This window comes from Myxine glutinosa, chromosome 6 (genome assembly GCF_964187855.1).
Source record: "Myxine glutinosa chromosome 6, kmMyxGlut1.1, whole genome shotgun sequence".
Taxonomy (NCBI): domain Eukaryota; kingdom Metazoa; phylum Chordata; class Myxini; order Myxiniformes; family Myxinidae; genus Myxine; species Myxine glutinosa.
Window position 1 is genome coordinate 140,024,184 of NC_136266.1, and position 17,476 is coordinate 140,041,659.

The 17,476-nt window shown below is 42.8% G+C and overlaps 1 protein-coding gene across 6 annotated transcripts in view; it reads left to right on the forward strand.

The window, feature by feature from the left end:
- Nucleotides 1–17,476, forward strand: part of LOC137430363 (synaptic vesicle 2-related protein-like) — a 173,349-nt gene that overhangs the window by 153,086 nt on the left and 2,787 nt on the right. For all 6 annotated transcript variants that reach the window (XR_013623870.1, XM_078780603.1, XM_078780606.1 and 3 more), the window contains 2 exons: nt 14,355–14,436; nt 15,455–15,544. Coding sequence is in view for 5 of the 6 variants with exons in the window: in XM_078780603.1 (XP_078636729.1) it covers nt 14,355–14,436; nt 15,455–15,544 (172 nt within the window). In the remaining variant the exon portion in view is untranslated. The remainder of the gene's footprint in view (nt 1–14,354; nt 14,437–15,454; nt 15,545–17,476) is intronic.

Genomic DNA, 17,476 nt, shown 5'->3' on the forward strand with positions numbered 1-17,476 from the left:
CCTGCGGAGCATATCCCGAGATGACGTTCACCAAAAGCTTTCCAATCATCATTTTCACCATCATCAACCTATCACTCACTCTCGTCACACTCACCACACTGTCTACAAACTCCTCAGAAAACAGGACACCAACACCATTCATGCCCTCCAGGCACCCTTGCCACACAAGCTTGTATTTCTGTCCCTGCCTACCCTTCACCATTCTCACACCACTTCCCTTCCATCTCGTCTCTTGCACACAACATAAGTCCACTCTTCTTCTGACCAATACTTCCACCACTTCTCCTGATCTCCCTGTCATTGTCCCTACATTCCATGTCCCAAACCTCAGAAACCGATCTCCACTTCGGGCTGTACCCTGCCCACATGTAGTTGTAATTGTCATGGTTCTCTTTTTGAGGCAATGTTTTTATGGCCGGATGCCCTTCCTGACGCCAACCCTTTTAGTCGCCTCTTACGACACGCAGGGATACGGTGTACCTATTCTTATCCAGGGTACACACTGGGAATGGCCCATACCAGGTACTATCAGCTGGTGCTAGCTGAGCCCGGGACTCACATAGACTCACGTCACTCCCTGAGGTAGCTGAAAAACAGCTACCCTGCTATCCTGGGATCAAACATTATTGAATCAAACAGCTACCCTGAATCAAACTTTATTGTGCATGTGGCTCTACAAGGTAGTTACCCTGCACTCACAAAGCGAAAAGCAGGGTTAATCAATCGGGTGTGTGGCGTACGTACGTGCGTGCGTGTTTGCATTTTAAAAATTTATTCCCTCATCAACCATTGGTCCGATTGTCACAATTTTACCATAGGGAGTGCATTCGCCTGTATATTTTTTGTTACTTCATAATTATGACATCATAGCTCACCTGGTATGGACACCATCTTGGAAAAAACTTTGCACCTCTACATCTCTGAAACCAGTCCATGAAAATTTAAACACGACTCATTGTCAAGTACTCGTGCGGATTACGATATGTTAATGTTGTTGTCATCGGTGCCTTCGTTATGACATAGTTCAACAAATATAACACTTCATCCAATCTGTATGAATTTTTTTTTCTCTGCAACTGTTGGTCTGATGGACACGAAATTTTCACCATAGAGTGCCTCCTCCTGTAGAATTTCTTTTAATGATAATTATGACGTTATGGGTCACGTGGTATAGACGCCATCTTGGAAAAACCTGAAAAACGTTGCACCTCTATTTCTCCAAAACCGTTCCATGGAAGAAAAATGAAGGATGGCTCATTGTAAATAACTCCGCATGGGGAATAAGTGTTGTTAATGATATCATTGGTGCCTTAATTATGATGTCATAATTCGACAGGGATAACACTTGGTATGATCAGTTTGAAATTTATTGAGCGTGATCTACCCAACAATTATATTAGAGAAGATAAATATATGATGTCATCACTCACGTGGCCTTGCAGCCATGTTGGATCAAAGAAAAAAAACCCTTCAAAAACAAGAGTTGGCTCGCACCAATTTGACTGTGCAGGGTAAATATTCTATGAATACCATCTGAAGTTGTTTGTGGGGTTAGATGGCATAATGTTCAGATCAGTGTTAAGGATGGATTTAACATCATCCTGTGATCCCAGGTTCAAATTAATCGATGTGCTCAACGTTGGATCCTAATTTTCTTTCACCTTATTCCAGATGGTTACATTTGTTTTTTGTGCAAATATATTATGTGCATTTATATATTTCATCATTTGTATGGGTTTTTTTTTTTTTTTTTTTTTTTTTTTTAATACACTATCTTACAAATGTTTTGCTATTTCGTATCAACTACATCACTAAAATTTGATTATCATGATAAACTATCAATATAGCTACATTTATGGGGAGAGAGAAGAAGGTAGTTAGATTAAGATGGTTGACACTGTGTATCTATTTAATTTTTTGGGATACAGTCAAGGCTTGTGGAAGAGCAAGAACACAGAACAGATCAGGACGCAACAGATCAAAAGGAACAACAGAAAGAGGGGGGCACCAAAAGCAGGACTAAATAGACGGAGACTGCCAAACAAGGGTAAGAATGGGGATTAGGGGAGGACGCAGGTGTTAGACAAGATGGATACAGAAGCAAACTCTCATGAAGGAAAAACTGGAAATTTTAGGGCATGGTGGGAGATTTTACGGGGATAGAATGGTGCCGAACAGCTGTCTTGAAGACCTTGAGGAAAGATTGAGATTTAAGAGAATGTGGAAGTTGTTTCCACATGTGGGGGAAAAGAGGAACGAATGAGTGGAGGTGAGCAGTGATTCTGGATTTTGGGAGTGTCACATTACAGAACCCTGAGAGGGGAGGGGGAAGATGTGGAGGGAAGCACGGAAAGCGCAGAGGGGGAAAGACCAAAAAGGATGCAGTAGAAGACAGAGACCTGTCTGTGATGGGAGAGTGGCAGGCCTGCAGAATCCAATAATCTTGAAGGCCTTCATTTCCATGGTGGCAAGCTGAGCAAAGTGTGAGGCAGAGGCACATGTTCATAGAACTTTAGAATGTCTGACCTGTAGTAAGTGTCTGTTTTGGGGGTAATGAGTCATTAAGTGTTGACTGGGGGGGGGTGAGGGGGGTTGGAGTTGTCTGCTTTAGATACAGCTAAGTTGAGGGGTCTTGTGTCTTTTTCCTCTAAAAACTCAAGCAGAACCTATGACAGCTGCAGAATGATGTCACAAATTTGTCGTGCCCAGTGAGGAATGGGCTCTTCCCCTGCTATCTGTCACCAGCACGTGGGGAGACGGATTGATGAATGTCCTCGGGACAAAGATTCTTGAAAGCCTTGGGGCAGGCATTGGTGAATATCACGGTGGACATTCATGAGGACCTCAGGGCAGAGTTTTTTTTTTGTTGTTGTTGTTGTTGTTGTTGTTGTTGTTGTTGTACAGTATACAGGATCGAGGCTCGTGAAAGAGCTAACATTTATCACACAAAAAAAATCAAAAAAGACACATAAAACATATAATAGGGGGAGCGGTAGACAAGATGGGGAGAGAAGGGGAAGCATACAAACACCATTTGAGAGCAGGGACATCAGGAGATCTGTGGGAGGGAGAGGGATTGGTGGGAGGAGGCATGGGAATGGGGGGGGGGGGGGGAGTATAAAACACAAGGACACTGCAAGGACTTCCAGGAAAGAAGTTGGTATTTCAAAAAAGTGGATCTGGGGTGAAATTAGCGGGGGTAGAAAAGATCAAGGTTTTGGATGGGGGAATATAAGCGATGGTGGTGAACAGCTGTTTTAAAGACCTGGAGGGAGGAGTGTGATTGAAGAGAGTGAGGGAGTTTGTTCCAGAGGCGTGAGAAAAGAGGAATGAAGGAGTGAAGGTGCGCAGAGTGTCTTGATTTTGGCATTTTAACCACAAGAGGTTCTTCTCTTTCCTCTTTCCTCATTCCTCTTCTCCAATGGCTTGATCTCTGATCATCAATTTGGATTCAGACCAGGTCATTCTACTCTGGACATGCTGCTGCTGCTGTTTCAACAATGGATGGGGGCCCTCAACGCCAAACAGGAAATTAGAGCTGTCTCCATTGACGTATCTCGTGCCTTCAATATGGTCTGGCACCCCACTCTGCTCACCAAACTTTCCTATGGTATCAATGGAAATCTCCACACATGGCTTGCAGACTTCCTTTCCGATCGCAGTCAACGTGTGGCCCTGAATGGAATTCTCTCATCTCCCCTTCCTGTTCAGGCTGGAGTTCCTCAAGGCAGTGTTCTGTGCCCTGTGCTTTTTTTGGTATTCATCGATGATCTTTCCGACTCTCTGGTAAATCCTCTCTATGTCTTTGCTGATGACTCCTCTCTCTGCCGCTCCATATCCCAACCCTCAGATCGGCAGGCAGCAGCCTCTTCACTCTCTGCAGACCTGGACAAAATCACAAACTAGTCAAACAAGTGGACCATGTCTTTCAATCCTGACAAATCTCACACTCTCACTATGTCTCTCTGAAAAGACTCTCTGGAAAACCCTCCCGTCTAATTTCTCAACAATCCTCTTAAAGAAGTTCTGTCACTCGAGCTTTTTGGTCTCACTATCTTCCATGATCTTTCCTGGGAAAATCACATTTCTCAGTTGGCCTCCAAAGCCAGTCGCTGACTGGGCATCCTCCGTCGTGCGAAGTCCTTCCTTGGCACACCTGAGCTCCTCACCACATACAAGGCTTTCATCCGCAGCTCAATGGAATACTGTTCTCCCCTCTGGGCCGGTGCTCCTGCCTCACACCTAGCTCGTCTCCACGCCGTTGAAACCAAAGCGTTCAGAATCATTGGAATCTCCCGCGATGAAGCTATCTCCGAGGGCCTTTCACTCACTCACCGCAGGCAGGTAGGTGGTCTTTCTGTCTTCTACCGACTCCTATCCGGCTTAGCTACCCCAGCTCTCTCTGTGCTCTGTCCCCCAAATATTCCTGCAGGACACACAAGAACTGCCAGCAAACCTCTTCTGGTGAAATTGCCAAAATCAAGACTCTGCTCACCTTTACTCCTTCATTTCTCTTTTCTCCCGCCTCTGGAACAAACTCCCTCACTCTCTTCAATCCCACTCCTCCCTCCAGGTCTTTAAAACAGCTGTTCACCACCATCTCTTATCTTTCCCCATCCAAAACCTTGATCTCTTCTACCCCTGTTAATTCACCCCAGATCCACTTTTTTGAAATACCAACTTCTTTCTTTCCTGGAATAGTCCAGTCAAATTAGTCAATTTAGAAGCCTAAGCCACCACTAATTGGAAAAGATTGTTTCTCTGTTGGATTCTCCTCTGATATAACCCAGGAATACCATATCAAAAATGGAGATGAATGGGAGGGGTGGAAGGGGTCTAAATATGCTAATTTATGTTAATTCGGTCTGAACATCAAAGCAACAAGCTAAACAAGAAGAAATCTTGCATTTGTCTCAAGAATAATTATTTTAATGCGACCCAACTTCATCAATAGTATTGTTAGAAATGATAGAAACTCAAATTAGGTACCTACTTGGATTATTACCTGATTATGTAATCATAATTATGCTAATTAAGTGTTGCCATTAATGAAAAACCGTCTTTTTCTATGATAGTCGGTGCATGTTTTAGGTATGCCTATTTTGTCCTGTTTGGCATCCCCTTGATTTCTCCTCCAAACAGCAGTGCCATCTATACTGAAATCCAGGTAATTAAAAGATTAAAACAAAGGGAGCTTCCTCCAATCCTCCATACTGTTTTGATTGGAATCATGATTCTTGATTATTTCTTCCTTGTCATTCTGATTTGATGAAGAAATTACTAGTTAGTAAAAATGAATGTTGGTTCTTTGTGGCATGTACAGGTGAGTTTTTAGGAACTTCAAAAAAAGTCACCTTGGTAAAGCCTAATGCATGCCTGCATGTGCTGACATTCCTTCCTGTGTGATGCCATTTGGGCATTTATGGCAATAATTGGTGAGGTTTCTGTCAAGTATGCTGATCTTTTACTTTCATTACTGGTATTGTGTACCCTCAGCCATCAATTTGGATGTCTGAAATGTATTCAGCAGATGTAGCTCATTGCATTGTGACAACAACAACAACAAAAACAACATGCATTTTAAAGGCCATTTTCCCTGCAAGAGCGGGGGTTAGCCTTGCGGTCGCCATGACAATCTTCTCCATTTTGCCCTATTTTCTGCATCTCCCCTTGTTAACCCCCTTGCCCGCATTTCTTCTTCCACCTCCTTTAGCCAAGTCTTTCTCAGTCTTCCCCGTCCTCTACTTCCTTCTACATTCATTTCCATCACTCTTCTCAACCAATCACTTTCATCCTTCCTCAACACATGACCAAACCATCTCAAACTGTTTCTCTTCACAGCATCCATCACAGGTTCTATTCCCATCATCTTTCGCAATTCATCATTTGTCTTCCTCTCTCTCAACGATACTCCGCATATCCACCAAACCATTCGCATTTCCACCCTTTCCAGCCTTCGTTGCTGCTGTACCTTCATTACCCATGTCTCGCTCCCATAAATCATAACACTTCTCACACATGCAGTATACACCTTTCCCTTCAGCTTCAACAACACTCCCCTCCTCGTCAGCGCGCCACTCAGTTGCCGAAACTTCTTCCATGCACATCTCACTCGAGCAACCGTTGCCGAGTCTGATCCACCTTCTCCATTCAGCGTGTCTCCTAGGTAACAAAATGTTTTCACACCTTCCAGCTTCACGCCGTCTCCAAGATCCAACTAAACATTTCCTCCATCTGCAGCTCCATCTGTGCACACCTCACACTTGAATGTAGCTGCCACACTGGTTAATGACCCTCTCAAACCACTACATTTTTGATGAACCCACTCAGTGCACATTGTGCATTGAATGGAATTCACTCCGACACCCTTCCTGCACACAGCACACTACCACTTCCCAGTTCTTTCCACCTCACCACATGCTTTACCACTTGCCATCACCTTCGTCTTTCCGATATTCACCTTCAGACCTTTTGTCTCCATACATTGCTTCCACTTGTTCATCTTTTCCTTCAGTCCATCCATACTTTCCGCAATCAACACCAGATCATCTGCATACAACAGCTCCCACGGTAAACCCTTCTTTACGTTCTGAGCCAGCACCTCCATCACAGCTACAAATAGTCGTGGACTTAGTACCGACCCCTGATGCATTCCCACCTTCACCTCAAACTCACCACTGTTCCCGTCCTTCGTCCTTACAGCTGTGCGCGCTCTTTTGTACATTGCCATCACTACTCTGATCAACCATTCCTCCACTCCTAACTTCCTCAATGCCCATGTCACTACTTCGCGTGGAACCCTATCGAATGCTTTCTCCAGATCAACAAACCCAAGAAACAACTTCTTCCGCTTCTCCATGTACTTCTCCTGCAACTGCCTCACAATAAAGAGCGCGTCTGTCGTTCCTCTTCCTGGCATAAATCCAAACTGCATTTCGTCGATCTTCACCTTCTTCCTTATCCTCCTCTCCAACACCCTTTCCAATACCTTCATTCCATGCTCCAATAACTTTATCGCTCGGTACGAGCCACAGTCCAGAGGGTCACGTTTCCCCTTGTATAGAGGGACGAGGGTACTCGGTTCCCAATCCACTGGAATGCGGCCTCCTTTCACCACCAGATTGCAGATCTCTGTCATTCTCCTCACACCCCAATTTCCCGCTGCCTTCAACATATCTCCCACAACTCCCGACGGCCCTCCCGCTTTTCCACTCTTCATTGCTTTTATCGCTTCCTCAACTTCCTTCTCGGTTATGTTCTCTGCTGGTCCTAAAACTGGGTTACTCTCTATGTTGCCCGGTTACCCGGTGTGTACCCCGATTTAGAATCGGAACACCGTATTGTACATCACATTGTGACACCAGAACTGAATCTATATAATTATAAAATTGAAATCTTGCGTGTTTGTATGTAACATTCGATCAGTCCGGGGGCGTGGCTTACCCCTTTGAGAGAGTAGTAATATCCACCATTTTATTAACTCACATAGCTTTGAGGCGTTTTGTCGGCCCGTGGTGTCTTGCTCTCTCTCTCAGTTTTATTTCAAATCAAATTCGATATATCATTTCGTTTTTCACAGTCGCTAACATAGTTTTAGACTCGGTTGAAAAAAAACGGGAAGAAAATCCGATGAAAGTTTCCGTTTATAGAACGAAATGAATTCTGAAAGGCTTGTATCTTCAAGGCCATTGAGTCTGTCTCACGCCTTTATCTTCAATGTAAGTCGCCATCTGATTTCATTTTTATCGATGGTTTTAGACTCGGTAAAAGAAATAATTGAGAACATTCACGCACACACGGGAAATTGCAGATATATTTTAAAAATCGCGCCACGTTGATATACGAAAATACACCGCCTAAAATAACAGGCATACAGTATATATCTTCGTTATTTCATTCAACATTATTACCCGGAAGTAAAATATGTTTCAGGAAATTACCGAGAGATATTTCTTCGATTTTTTTTATTACTTATATGCGCATACACTTTAAATAGGTTTATTTGAAATCTTTAATTTTCACAATGTAATTTATTTGTCATTTGATAATCGGCAAAACGATAGCACAAACACAATACTATTTGCAGGAAGAATGTCGTATCAACCCTCCGACGGCGCTACGGACGCGGACAACGAATCACACCTCACGTCTATGGACGCGAATAGCAACATCCGCACGAATCAGTCATCAATGATTTTCATTGACGCGCCTGGAGGCACAGGGAAGACGTTTCTTATTAACCTGATTCTCTCTAAAGTGAGAGCGAGTGGAGAAGTTGCCCCCTGCGGTGGCCTCATCTGGCATAGCTGCTACCCTCATGCCTGGTGGAAGAACAGCGCACTCAAGGTTCCAAATCCCTCTGACACCGAGGGAAGATGGCGTATGCAACATCGATAAAAATTCCACTATCGCAGACCTCTTTCGAAGTACAAAACCCATCGTGTGGGATGAGTGTCCTATGATCAGGAGAGAGAGTTTCGAGGCTGTGGATCGCACGTTGCGTGATGTATGTGACAAAGACGAGCCTTTTGGAGGGATCTTGGCGATATGCTGTGGTGATTTCCGTCAACGTGATCGGAGATAAGGGCCGAAATCACGTGTCACAGGTAAGTGATTTAGAACGCTGGAGAGGTGAGCCTTATGGCTTGCTGGCCCAAATAATCTCCCTGATGATGTCCAGCGTTCGCTTTAGTTCTATTCTCATATCTATTCAAACTGACATTGACCCAACGGGTCATGGGTCGTCTAGGGGTAGCATCATCATCATCATCATTGGCTGAGGGGTCACATCATTGGCTGAGGGGTCACATCATTGGCTGCGGGGTGGATCATTGGCTGAGGGGTCTTCTCCTCACTGCTCATTACTAAAACTTATATGTGAGGATTGATAAATAAAAGCAATTAGAACCAGTAAATTTAGTTTTATATGGCATTTTGCCTCTCTATTAGAAAGTGTGAGAAAATTATATATCTTCACCATAGGTTGACCTTTGACCCCCACTGTAACCATGGTAACCCCTTAATTATATATAATAACATTGACCCAACGGGTCATGGGTCGTCTAGTTACTTATCATACTTAATCTATGATGCAATATGGGAATATGTGAAAGACTCGCAGCCAGAGTCCTTGCCGTCTACTGAGCTTCACTTTGTGCTTGATGGGGGATCACTCACACAAATAATTCCTTGGCCGAGAAAGGAGTCAATAGATCACATTTGTCAGTTGTACGTGGACTATGTAGCTCGCAGGTACTCTAAACCAACCATTGTATTTGATGGTTATTCGGCAGAACCATCAACCAAGGATGTCACTCACTTGCGCAGGACAAAGGGTTGCTACGGGCCTCAGGTACACTTTTCTGGGCAAACTGTTATTTCTTTGAAGAAAAACGAGTTTTTGTCAAACACAGTGAACAAGCAGAAGTTCATAAACATTTTGAGTGAGAAACTGGAGAGAGCAGGATGTGTCATCCAACAGGCAAAGGCAGATGCTGATACGCTGATTGCTATGACTGCAGTAAAATCTGCAGAGTATGTCGACACTGTTCTCGTCGGAGAGGACACAGACTTACTTGTGGTTCTTTGCTATCACGCAAAGAATCTTCCAAACGCAATCTATTTCAGACCAGAACCAAAGTCAAATTCAAATAGCTGCAGAGTATGGGACATAAAAAAGACGAGGGATATCCTAAAGGAAACTGCATGCGAAAACATTCTTTTTGCACATGCCATTTCAGGTTGCGACACAACTTCTAGACTGTTTGGGGTTGGAAAACCACTTGCGTTCAAAAAGCTGCTTAACAATTCTAAGTTCAGGAAGCATGCAGAAATCTTTTTGGCTGGTCCAGATACCCCGCATAAAGAAGCTGGTGAGAATGCACTTAGTAAGGGCATTTTATGAGATATTTCACAAATCTGTTAACTAAATTGTTACCAAAAAATTTCTTCAAAAATATGTTTGTAAAGGTGTGTAATAACATGTGTTAAAATGTTGAAGTTCAACTCCCGTGGGAAACCCAGAAAAAAAGCTGTTGAATTCGGGTACCGAAAAATTATTTTCGAGAATTTTTATTTTTTTTAATCGGCCCTTAAGTAACTTATGAGGGGTCAAATAAGGGTTTTTCATGATTCTGAGTTGATTGTTAACATTTATATTTTCACTTTTACATTTACACACAAAGTAGCTTTTATTTCACATACATATATAATACTCAAGAGTTATTTCTCATTCACAATGTCAGAAGTTTCAACAGTCATTGTCTATGTCTTCTTCAGACTCAACAACATCATGACTGCAGTTTCTGCATGTAATGCCATTACAGACTCCACAGGCCGAGATGCACGTGACCCCATTCTTCTTGCAGCTGCATCGCCGGTTGCTGCAATCTCCATGACAATTACAGCTCGTGAACTGCAATAGCTCCTCAGGAGCCGTGGGGTCCAGTGTTGGAACTGGCTCATACCCATGCACACCTATTGTCCATCCATAGTCACTGGGGTTCAGAGACATGCTCTGTAGAAGGATCCAGTCCCGGGTCTGCAGGTAGGCACGGAGTGAATGTTGTGCAGCTGCACCCTATGTTGGAGGTAGAGTCTCTGGTTTGATCACTCCTGCCACTGCCTTCCTTGAGAACATGTTGTACCGAATTTCACCCAATGTAGTATCTCGTCCATGGTAAATGTCCATGGACCCAAATCTATGATCAAGTTGTATGGCAAGCCCCATTTGGTGTGGCAATACTCCAGACTGAGGTCGACAGGCCTTAATAAAATTCTGCCCCCAAACGGCAACTCTTTCGTCTGTCTTGACAATCAGTCTCAAGAACATCTGAAGGCTTGCAGGAACAAGTGTCAGCTGACTATCGATGTCAGTCATACTGTGTGTGGTGGGGTATGACTTTGGACCTAAATCAATCAAGGCAATATCATTGGATATGAACTTGAGTGCCGTCTTTATGATCTGAGTCTTCTCATCTCCATGGTCAAGATTAGCATGATGCGCTCGCAGAATATTGTCGGTGCCATCTTTGAGACAGAGTACATCTGCCCTTCTTTCCTGTGTTGTGAAATACAAGGTGTCTTCGTATTTCTCTAGAAGTTTTATCTTTAGCTAATGCTTTGAATAAGAAAGGCTCTTCTCTGGTGACTGATCAAACTCCTGCAGCTTTTCATGGACTTGGTCCATGTTCATTACCCCATGCTCTAATTCTGAGTCTAACCATTCGCAGAATTCAATAAAAACTGCCTCTCGCTCCTCATCAATACTCCTCTGTCCTCTCTTCCTTTTTCCTTCCTCATCAGTCTTGGACAAACTGTCACCTCTCGCAAACATAAGTTTGCATCGCAAATGGTACAGTGTTTCTTCTGCTACCAAGTCGTTGATCCCTTCCAGGCGTCCAGTGACTTCAGTGCCCCAGTCATCCCCGCGACTCCGTGCTGTCTTCAGCAAGCTTGCCTTCAGTGTATCTGCAGTCAAATTATCTGGCACTCTGTATTTCTTTCTAGCTTGTGCTGGATTATTTTTGTAGAGCTGGGCTGGTTGGTTGCAAAGAATGCATACATCCTTATACAGGAGGTCAACTGACTGTGATCTTCTAGAACTGCAGCCAGTTGATGAACTGAACTCACAAGTAGTGCGTCTTCTCTTCAACTTTGATGACTCTTTCTCTGCCTTTGATGCTTGAGCTGACTTCTTGGTGGTTGCAACAAAGTTGTTGTGCAGATCATTTTTACACTTCTGGTGGTACCTCAGTTTTCCTTCCTTTTGAGCCTCCTTCATACGTTCCACAACAGTAACATTTTCGACAGTTTCTGCTTGTTTCAATAAAGTTGAGTATCCCTTTGGAGTTGCCTGTATGAGCCTTTCAGCTGGTGTATCCGATCGTGCACAGATGAAGCAATTGAGCACAGGTGGAGTAACGTCTTCATCCATATTGCTAGACTCCATGTCCTGCAAAGTAGAAAATGAGATATATTTACAAATTATTTTTCCACAAAGGTGTCTGTGATGAAATATAAATGTTAACAATCAACTCAGAATCATGAAAAACCCTTATTTGACCCCTCATAAGTTACTTAAGGGCCGATTAAAAAAAATAAAAATTCTCGAAAATAATTTTTCGGTACCCGAATTCAACAGCTTTTTTTCTGGGTTTCCCACGGGAGTTGACCTTCAACATTTTAACACATGTTATTACACACCTTTACAAACATATTGGTGAAGAAATTTTTTGGTAACAATTTAGTTAACAGATTTTCATATGTTTCCCTTACTAACTTGTGTGCCTCTATAATGGAGGGGAAATTGACAGCCTGGACACACTTAGATGCCAGCGGTTTAAAGGAAAAATTGTCAGGTGCTCAATGGCGGTTCAGGCACAGGTTTTGCCTCCAACCTCAGCTGAGGAAAAATACCACTCCCTACGTGTTTTCTACCAAATCAATGAATGGGAAGGAGAAGTTCCAGACTAAATGCCACTGACTGGGGATGGAAGGCGAAGGATGGCAAATTCATTCCAGAACAAACAGACCTGCCTCTGGCTCCTGACTACCTACTTGAAGTTATTCACTGTAACTGTAAAACTGGCTGCAACACTGAAATGCACTTGTCGGAGGCACGGTCTTGAATGCACATTTGCTTGTGGTGAGTGCAAAGGTACAAGTTGCACTAATTCAATGGACCCACAAGTTATTGAGGCTGAAATTGATGACTGAACGACCCCACAGCTAAACAAGTGTTTTAGAGATTTACATGTAGGTTTGTCTCCTCTATTTGTCTTACCCGGTATGAGCAATTACTTTTTATTGTAAAATGTTTCTTGGTAAGGGCCTTATTTGCATAATTTGGATAACTTGCATAATAATAATAACTTCATGAAGTTCTGGCCTGTACCATTGAACACCTTGACCATGAAAACCCAGGTTTTGACACCATTCTTATAATTTTTGGTTCACTATTTCAAAAGAAGGTTTTTCATTAATGGCGACACTTAATTAGCATAATTATGATTACATCATCAGGTAATAATCCAAGTAGGTACCTAATTTGAGTTTCTATCATTTCTAACAACACTATTGATGAAGTTGGGTCGCATTAAATTGATTATTCTTGAGACAAATGCAAGATTTCTTCTTGTTTAGCTTGGTCCTTTGATGTTCTGACCTAATTAACATAAATTAACATATTTGGACCCCTTCCACCACTCCCATTCATCTCTATTTTTGATATGGTATTCCTGGGATATATCAGAGGAGAATCCAACAGAGAAACGATCTTTTCCAATTAGTGTTGGGTCAAGGCACCATTTGACTGGACTGGAAGTTCTGGCATTGTCCATGTGTTTTATACCTTTAACCACCCGCCTTCCCATGCCTCCTCCCCCCCAAGCCCTCTCCCTCCCACAGATCTCCCGATGTCCCTGTTCTCTGCTGTTGTACTTGTGTGCTTCCCTCTCTCCCCATCTTGTCTCCCGCTCCCTTTATTGTATGTTTTGTGTGTCCGTTTGTTTGTTTTTGTGATTGATGTTAGCTCTTACACGAGCCTCGAGCTTGTATCCAAAAAAAAAAAAACAATCGACAAACCACACCTTTGATATCACTACTTGCCGAATGCTACCGAGTGAAGACACCTGCGAGTGTCTCCTGTTCCTGCATGTATTCACTGGCTACGACAGCACATCACAGATATTTGATGTCGGAAAGTCAACAATATTTATGGAGCTAATGAACAATACTCGTCTTCATGAGTTGGCCAAATTGGTTAGATTTTAGGGAAGTTCCGGATACTGGAATTTTTAGTGGATAACAGGTTGCCTTACACACGTGTTTGAAGCCCCACTCTGCCAAGGAGGTGCCGAGAGCACAAACGCGAGCAGAAGCAGTTTGCCTTAAATTTATACACGATCAGGGGACCCTTGTGTTCCCATGCACACAAATGCATCAACCTAGACCTTTCAATGGTTACCGTATTACTGCCCTCATTTTATTTTTGTCTTTCAGCTCGGCCTGGTGTTGGCTTCGTGGTTAGGGTGCCGGCTTGGGATCCTAGGATCCTGGGTTCGAATCCCGGTCGATCGCTGAATTAACGCCAGGGGAGGTTGACTCAGCCTGTCATCCTTCCGGGGTCGGCAAATTGAGTACCAGTTCACTGGTAATTCCCTGTGTGTCGCAGGAGGCGACTAACAGGGTTGGTGGCAGGAAGGGCATTGGGCCATAAAACATTGCTTCAAAAAGGGGCCATGGTGCCCAAAAAAGGCCAACCCCTGCTCTGTGGGGAAAAATGGCCTCTAAAGGTTGTTCTTTCTGTGCGGTCTTGAGCTGCAGTATTTACCTTGTACTCTTCCATTCTGCAGGGCCATAATTACTGTGCTGCTGTTCGTGGCACGAGCAACAATCTCGGGTGCTTTTATGGTGCTTTATGTTTACACACTTGAGGTGAGTGTCTGAAACGCAAGCAAATGAACGATTTCATACTCTTATGTACTCAGATGCAATATTATGCTGGAAATAAGTTGTGGATCGTAGATATATTTGTAAAGTACAAAACATAATTTTATAGTAGGATTGGCAATGACTTCCTCTCACATTTCTGATGCTCAGCCCCTGATAACACTCCTTCAATATCACTTTTTACCTCGTTCCTTGACACCGATATTTGGAAGTTGTCAAATGCAAATCTCACACCCAATTAAGATGTTTGGAAGGAATTGTGAACACTGTGATAAAATATGGAAAGAGGTAGGGGGTTGTTGTTGTATAGCCCCAGACAGTTCTCTTGAACAAGCCCGTGGCACGGAGCCAGCTGATTGATCTCCAGGAGTGACCCAAAGATCCCCACCCCCACATCTCGGGTGGCATACCCCCGCCTTCACGAAGTCAGGGCTATGACAGAGTTACAGAGAAAGTAAGAGAGCGTGAGATAAGAGGGAAAGGGCCGATGGACCGATCGGCACACTGACCGTGACAGACTGCCTTGACAACCTTGGCAGCAGGGAAGAATGGGGAAGATTTGCCCCCCGACTTGCATTGGGGGGTGGGGGGGTTCAACTACCGTGAAGAGGCATCTCTGATAGTTGTAGAGGTTGGGAGTTGTTGATGTCGAACAGATCAGCTATATGAAATGATGGCAGATCTCCACCCAGAGATTTAAATGTTTGTAAACAACCATTGCTTGATCTGTAGAGCAAAATTGAAACATTCTCTCATGTTGTTGAGCATGCCACAACATGGACCACAAGTGAAATGTGAAATGCTCCTTCTGGCAAAGATTCAGGTTAGTGACCATTGAGAAAATGTCATCCCTCAATGTGTGGTCCAAAATTATATTTTAAAATAACCATTTAAATATCAAGGTCACATATTAATTACTTTGTGTTTTGATATTGGGAAATGTTGATTGTATTGATCACTGATCTCGTCTTGACTTGAACCTCTCTCCCATATCTGTGGGTAGGTTTATCCTACTGAAATCCGTGCTATGGGCCTTGGTGCCTGTGAATTATTTTCCCGGATAGGCACCATATTGGCACCCTTCATTGCACAGGTAGATACAAGGTTTGATAACTGGCCTTGTCGACTTCAATTTGTTTCACCTGTCTACATGTTATCTCATCCAATCTCATTTGTCTCTTTCAGTTATCTTTCCTCATCCATCTTTCTTCTAGCTTTCCTCTATTTTCCTTCGCAACACTATGGTCCGACAGCCTCTTACTTTCAACAACCAAACCCAGTACCGCATATGGAGGGGTTTTTGAAGAATGTATGAACCCTCTGGCATGTCCCAAAGACTGTTTTTACCTGCACACACCTGTATTGCCTCTAATATCGGTGAGGCTAAAACTGAAAATATATCAGTTAAAGAGGCCTAAGGGGTGTCACCCTTTCTGGGATTTCTGTTCAGAAGGTCATTCCTTTATGACCTCAAGGCAGCTGATTAACAGTATATTCCGGTTGCTTGCAGTGAATGGAACCACCACTGCTGAATACAGAAAGTGCATCGATAGCAACAACAGAAGCCTAATCTTGTATGATTGGTTGTAGAGTTTTTAAGCTCATAATCAGAACCAGGAGATTATTTGACTGATATTCAGCAATGCCTGCCTTCTTCAGAACCAATGTCTATAAATTATGAAGAACCAAACCAACGAACTTGGGATACTGCAAGTCGTTTTTATTAATCAGAATTGAGGCTCATGGAACAACAACTCAAGAGAATGGAGGGTATCATACTGACCAGCACGTTGCAGAACAGAACAAGCAAATGTGGTACAGATTGGTGAAATTCTCACGAGCTTTCAGTTGTGAGTGAAAAGGGGAATGGGGAGAATAGGATTGGCAAGATGGTAAAAATTGTAAATTACCAGAGAAAAAATACACAAGGTGGCAGGCAGTAAAACTGGAACTGAAACTAAAAAGCATCTGGAAATGCAAAGCCCGTCCGCGTCCGTTTGTATTCAGATGTCATCTTTTTCTTCCATGTGTTCAAAGTGACGAAAACGGTTTGAAGAAAAGACAAAATGAAAATTGATGATTTTATGCAGCCTTAACCTTTGAGCTTTAGATCTAAAAACATAATCAGCTTCGAGTTTTTCATTGGTGAACCAATTCTGTGACCCGATATGCAAATTCTTTAAATTCCAGGTCAATGGGGTGAAAATTGGTGATTTTGCCTTGACCTTGACGTTTGACCTTTTGATCTTAAAAAACAATTTGTTTGTAGATTTTGATTGAACCAATTCAGTGACCCAATATGCTAAAAAAAAAAAAATCAGGTCAATCGGATGAAAATTGGCGATTTTACGCAACTTAGACCTTTCGATCTAAAAAAAACAATTGGCTTGTAGCCTTTTTATTGGTGAGCCAATTCAGTGACCCAATATGCAAATTCTTAAAATATCAGGTCAATTGGATGAAAATTGACCATTTTTTGTGATGCTGACCTTTGACTTTTTGACCAAATTATTAATTTGCCTTCCCCATATTAATCATAATAAAGCTTTGTTTAAAATTTGATGACAAAACTCAAATGGTAAATTTAAATTTCAGGTCAATTGGATTAAAATTGATGATTTTAGGTGGCGCTGACCTTTGACCTTTTGACAAAATTATTAATTTGCCTTCTCTGTGTTATCATAATAAAGCTTTTTTGAAAATTTGATGAGAAAACTCAAATGGTAAAAAGTTGTGGTGCGCAGGGTTCGGTCTAATAATGCGTTGGATCAAATCAACTTCTCGGACACTTTTACTTATTCCTCAGCCAGTAAAATCATCCCAAGGTGCATAATGGCAATACAGGGTGAAGAGTAACAAACAAACAAAATAATGAGGGCTTTGGGTGCCAAATGTTTATGGTGTGGACATGGTAAAATTCATGATTTTTTTTTCTATGGTGAGTCTTCAGGCAATTGTAGGCAGTCATTCTCAAGCAGTGTTTCTCACTGGAGGCATCATATTGATGCTGCTCTATGTTGGAGCT